Source organism: Microplitis mediator, chromosome 10 (assembly GCF_029852145.1).
Source record: "Microplitis mediator isolate UGA2020A chromosome 10, iyMicMedi2.1, whole genome shotgun sequence".
Taxonomy (NCBI): domain Eukaryota; kingdom Metazoa; phylum Arthropoda; class Insecta; order Hymenoptera; family Braconidae; genus Microplitis; species Microplitis mediator.
This window is the reverse complement of record NC_079978.1, coordinates 11,579,991-11,583,860: the sequence shown is the minus strand read 5'-3', so window position 1 is coordinate 11,583,860 and position 3,870 is coordinate 11,579,991. Positions and strand designations below refer to the sequence as shown.

The 3,870-nt window shown below is 29.9% G+C and overlaps 1 protein-coding gene across 4 annotated transcripts; it reads left to right on the top strand.

Moving 5' to 3' along the window:
* The first annotated feature begins 1,943 nt into the window (after positions 1-1,943).
* On the top strand, positions 1,944-3,643 carry LOC130675702 (uncharacterized). Of its 4 annotated transcripts, none has more exons than XR_008991325.1 (4): positions 1,944-2,119; positions 2,219-2,809; positions 2,910-3,102; positions 3,467-3,643. XR_008991325.1 is itself a non-coding variant. In XM_057481535.1 (4 exons), exons 2-4 carry the CDS (start codon positions 2,788-2,790, stop codon positions 3,468-3,470), a joined length of 237 nt encoding a protein of 78 aa, XP_057337518.1. In that variant the 5' UTR covers positions 1,951-2,119; positions 2,219-2,787; the 3' UTR covers positions 3,471-3,643. The 4 variants fall into 4 exon arrangements, 3 of the variants coding, with proteins under 3 accessions (XP_057337518.1, XP_057337516.1, XP_057337517.1); XM_057481535.1 differs by having other exon boundaries at positions 1,951-2,119; positions 2,892-3,102; XM_057481533.1 differs by having other exon boundaries at positions 1,952-2,119; positions 2,219-3,102.
* The last annotated feature ends 227 nt before the right edge of the window (positions 3,644-3,870 follow it).

Sequence of the window (3,870 nt, the reverse complement as noted above, 5' to 3'; positions counted from 1 at the left end):
CGTGATCCCATGACAACCTAGTAGTATTAGCACTGTGACTCTATGATACTTTCACAGCAAATTATTAGTGTTTTCTCCATGATTTCACTCTACTTTGATAGTGATCTGATACGGTATATCTATCATTAATCCAATTTCAAAATCAAAATTTGAATTTTTAATGTCATTAATCGATAGAAATGGAATTAAAAAAAAAATAATATCAATTATTTCATAAATGCTCCTATAATTATTTGTAAGTTTAGCAAATATTTGGGCACAAATGTATTTTATTTATTATAAATTTAGCTATTTTAGGAATTTCCGAGTGAAATTTTATCTGTAATTATCTAATTTAGTTAATTTTATAAAAGCTTAAGACGGTAAAATTCTTCAGAATTATGAAAAAAAATAAATAAATAAAAAAATTGAATAACTTTTTTTTTAAAACTGTATAAATTGAATTTAAACTACTGCAAAAAATAAAGAGAATATCATTTAGATTAATATTTCAATAGTAAATATTTATTATTTATCATAATTTAAAATAAAATATTCTTAAACTAAGAAAACTTGATGATTTACAAATGAAGGCAAAAATTTTTTTTTGATAAATATCGAATTCTTTTAATTTTATAGTATTTAATAAAATAATTTTTCTTATAGCTTAGTCTTGAGTATATATAGTATTGAATAGCATGAAGTAACAGATTAAGTATGTAGTTCCGAATGCGTGTGGTGGCCGAGCGGGCTAAAGTACATGACTTAAGCTACTCTCAATCGAAGGGTCGGCAGTTCGAGTCCCATCATGCGTTAAAAAAAAATAAAATTCCTTCTTTACCGAGGGTAAAAAAATAGCATTTAATCCTCCAGGGGAATTACATGAAGTCGTACAAAGGGATGGATACTAAACAATTTTTTTAAACAAGAAAAATTATTTATTGAAAAACCAAGATTAGGATTATTGTTGATATTATAATATTATTATTAATTTTATTATTATTATCTTTGAATCAATAAATATAGGATCTCAATATTGCCCCTAAATCTCGATGAAAACTAAGCAGATCCAGGATTAAATGATTAAGAAATCACAGTAATATTACTGTCAATTCACAGCGATATTATTGTGATTTCACGAAGAATCTATAGTAAGACTGCTGTGAAATCACTGTATGATCACGGTATTATTACTGAGAAAGCATGACTGAAGCACTGCAGATCAGCATAAACTGATAGTGAAATCACTGTAAATACACAGTAATAATACTGTCAACTTACAGCTATACTACTGGAAATTGACTGTTATGCTATTGTGATTCTACTATGAATCGATGGTGAAATCATCATAAAATTACCATCGGATGATAATTATCACACAGTAAGCAAATGGCACAAAGTTACAGTGATTTCACTGTCATTTCACTATGATTTCACCGAAATTTCACCATGATTTCGGAGTAATCCCGAGTCCGCGAGGGATTTGACCTTAAACTTTATGTTTTGACCATTTCTTCCAATAATTTGATGGCCTTGAAAATTCTAATGGAATCAACAAATGTTGCAAATATGGTGTTCATTCCACATTACTTATGCATTTCCCATTATAATAAAATTTTTCAGTTGTATTTTATCGTGGTCTTGCCATCGTAATAGCGATTACAATTATGATCTCCTACTAATTAAATTTTCTATACTTTGTTTACATGAAGGTTAGTTTGATACATTACCTATATATAATGTTTTGTCAAATCAACTATCTGAAGTTCTCTATCGAAAATAGTCGTTGTCTTTTTTTAACCCTCACTGCAAGAAAACGAGCCTAATTTCATATCATGACTATACACTAACATATATCACAAGATATGTATATATGAAACTTTTTATATAGATTAAGGGGTTAGGGGTAGTCAGAATTTTCAAAAAATCGATTTTTTTTTTTTTGCATTTTCTTAAAGTATAATATTTTTAAAATATTGTGTGAAAATTTGAAGTGAATCCGACAAATTCTTTTCGAGTTATTTAACAATGACCAAAGGACGCTCGGGTGCTACGTGGCATTCGAGAGCAGGTAGCTAGAAACAGCTGCAAGCAACCGACCTTTCGGGTTTCATTGCCATGAATATCTCCCCATTTTAATGTATGTATAATTATATATGTATATATATATATATATATATATATATATATATATATATATATATATTTAAATCCTTCTACATATATTCACAATTTGTAGGTAGTACAAGAACTGAAAAATAATTTTTGGTTGCCAGTATACCTGTAGTCGTTGCACTGATCAGTCGATAGTTTTGTGATAAATTATTTCTCAAGTGAATTAAATTATTAACCATGGGACGTGATTCTAGAAAGGTTTCAAGAGAACTTCGGAGTTCTGAAAAAATTAATAAGTCGCGTTCAGTCAAAAGAAAGAATGTTTTTAATCCGAAAACAGCCGAACGTGATGAAAGTATTCAGAGTACATCTTCTAAAAAATTAAAACAAAACACTGAAGATGATGTACCTGAAGACAGCAGTACTGAATTTCGAATAATAAATTTGATGAAATTCGAGTGATGAAAAACCGAATCATGATATGTGTCCAAAAGGCGAAGAATCTTGGTGCTCTTACCAGCGCGCTGAAGCAAGAGGAGAGCTTGATACCTATTCTCACGATTATTCTCCCTTACCTTCTGATGTTTTAAAAGCTATCAAGCCTATATACGAAGGTCTTAGTAATGAAAATTTACTTTCAAGATGTGTAGGTGGATTCAATCAGAATAATAATGAAAGCTTTAACCAACTAGTATGGAAAATATGCCCAAAAACGGTAAATACTAGTTTTACTGTCGTACAAATAGCTGCATACGTTGCTATGTGTATATTTAATGAGGGTATAAATTCATTATTAGTCTTGATGAATACACTAGGACTTAATTGTGGGCCTAATTCTCATCGGTATGCAGAAAGAATGGATGCTGCACGTATCAAAGTAGCAGATAAGCGCGCTAATGATAACACCCGAGAAGGTCGATTGCAACGTAGGCACCAGCAAATCAATATTTTGGAAGCTGCTATGACGGCTGAAGAGCTATTATATGGTCCAGGAATAGATGACTCAGTGTAAGTTATTAAATAATTCTTATAATTCGACATAAATCCATGGCAAAACTTTAAATGCGTTTTTCTCAAAACTATGTTTTCTGAACTGGTGATCACTGTAACTTAAAAACTGCTCGGTAGATTTCAATAAAATTTATTGTACTTTTGAAATACATTAAAAACTCGTGCCTGATCGAAGGATTTTTTTTTTTTTCAAAAATTTCGATTTTTTTTTAACAATAAACTGTCGGTTTTTTTCTCGAAAATTTGAAAAAAATTTCCTGAGGCCTCCATTTTGTTAATTTCGAAAAAAAAAAAAAAAGCTTCGATCAGGCACAAGATTATCTATTAATAAAACTAATTTTTCTTGTCCGATTGATTTTAGATGAATCTCCAAGGACTTATGATGATCACCGCAAAGGACTTCGGGAGGAACGGGCTCTACAAAAACAGCGATAACTTTTTGAATTATTAATTTTTTTTTTTGAAATTTTCGTGAAGTCAAATCGAAACGTGTTCTAATAAAGCTATGTTTTTATTTTTGTCAAATAAAGTAATTAACTACAAATAAAAAATTATTGAAAATCATCATTTTTTCAGGCCTCTGAGTACCCCTAACCCCTTAATTGGAAAATCTACCTTCCATTTCGGCTGCCGAATGGCCTTTTTTTTTTCTTCATAATATGTAGTAAAAATTTATAATTTTGATCATGATAACCATACTTTTTCTTTCAAAACTTTCTCTTCGATGTTTTTGGTCAAGTTGATGTCAAGTTGACGTCAAGTTCT

Excerpts from the sequence above, each read along its gene's own strand:
- LOC130675702 (XM_057481533.1), top strand. The coding sequence starts at position 2,576 with ATGTGTCCAAAAGGCGAAGAATCTTGGTGCTCTTACCAGCGCGCTGAA.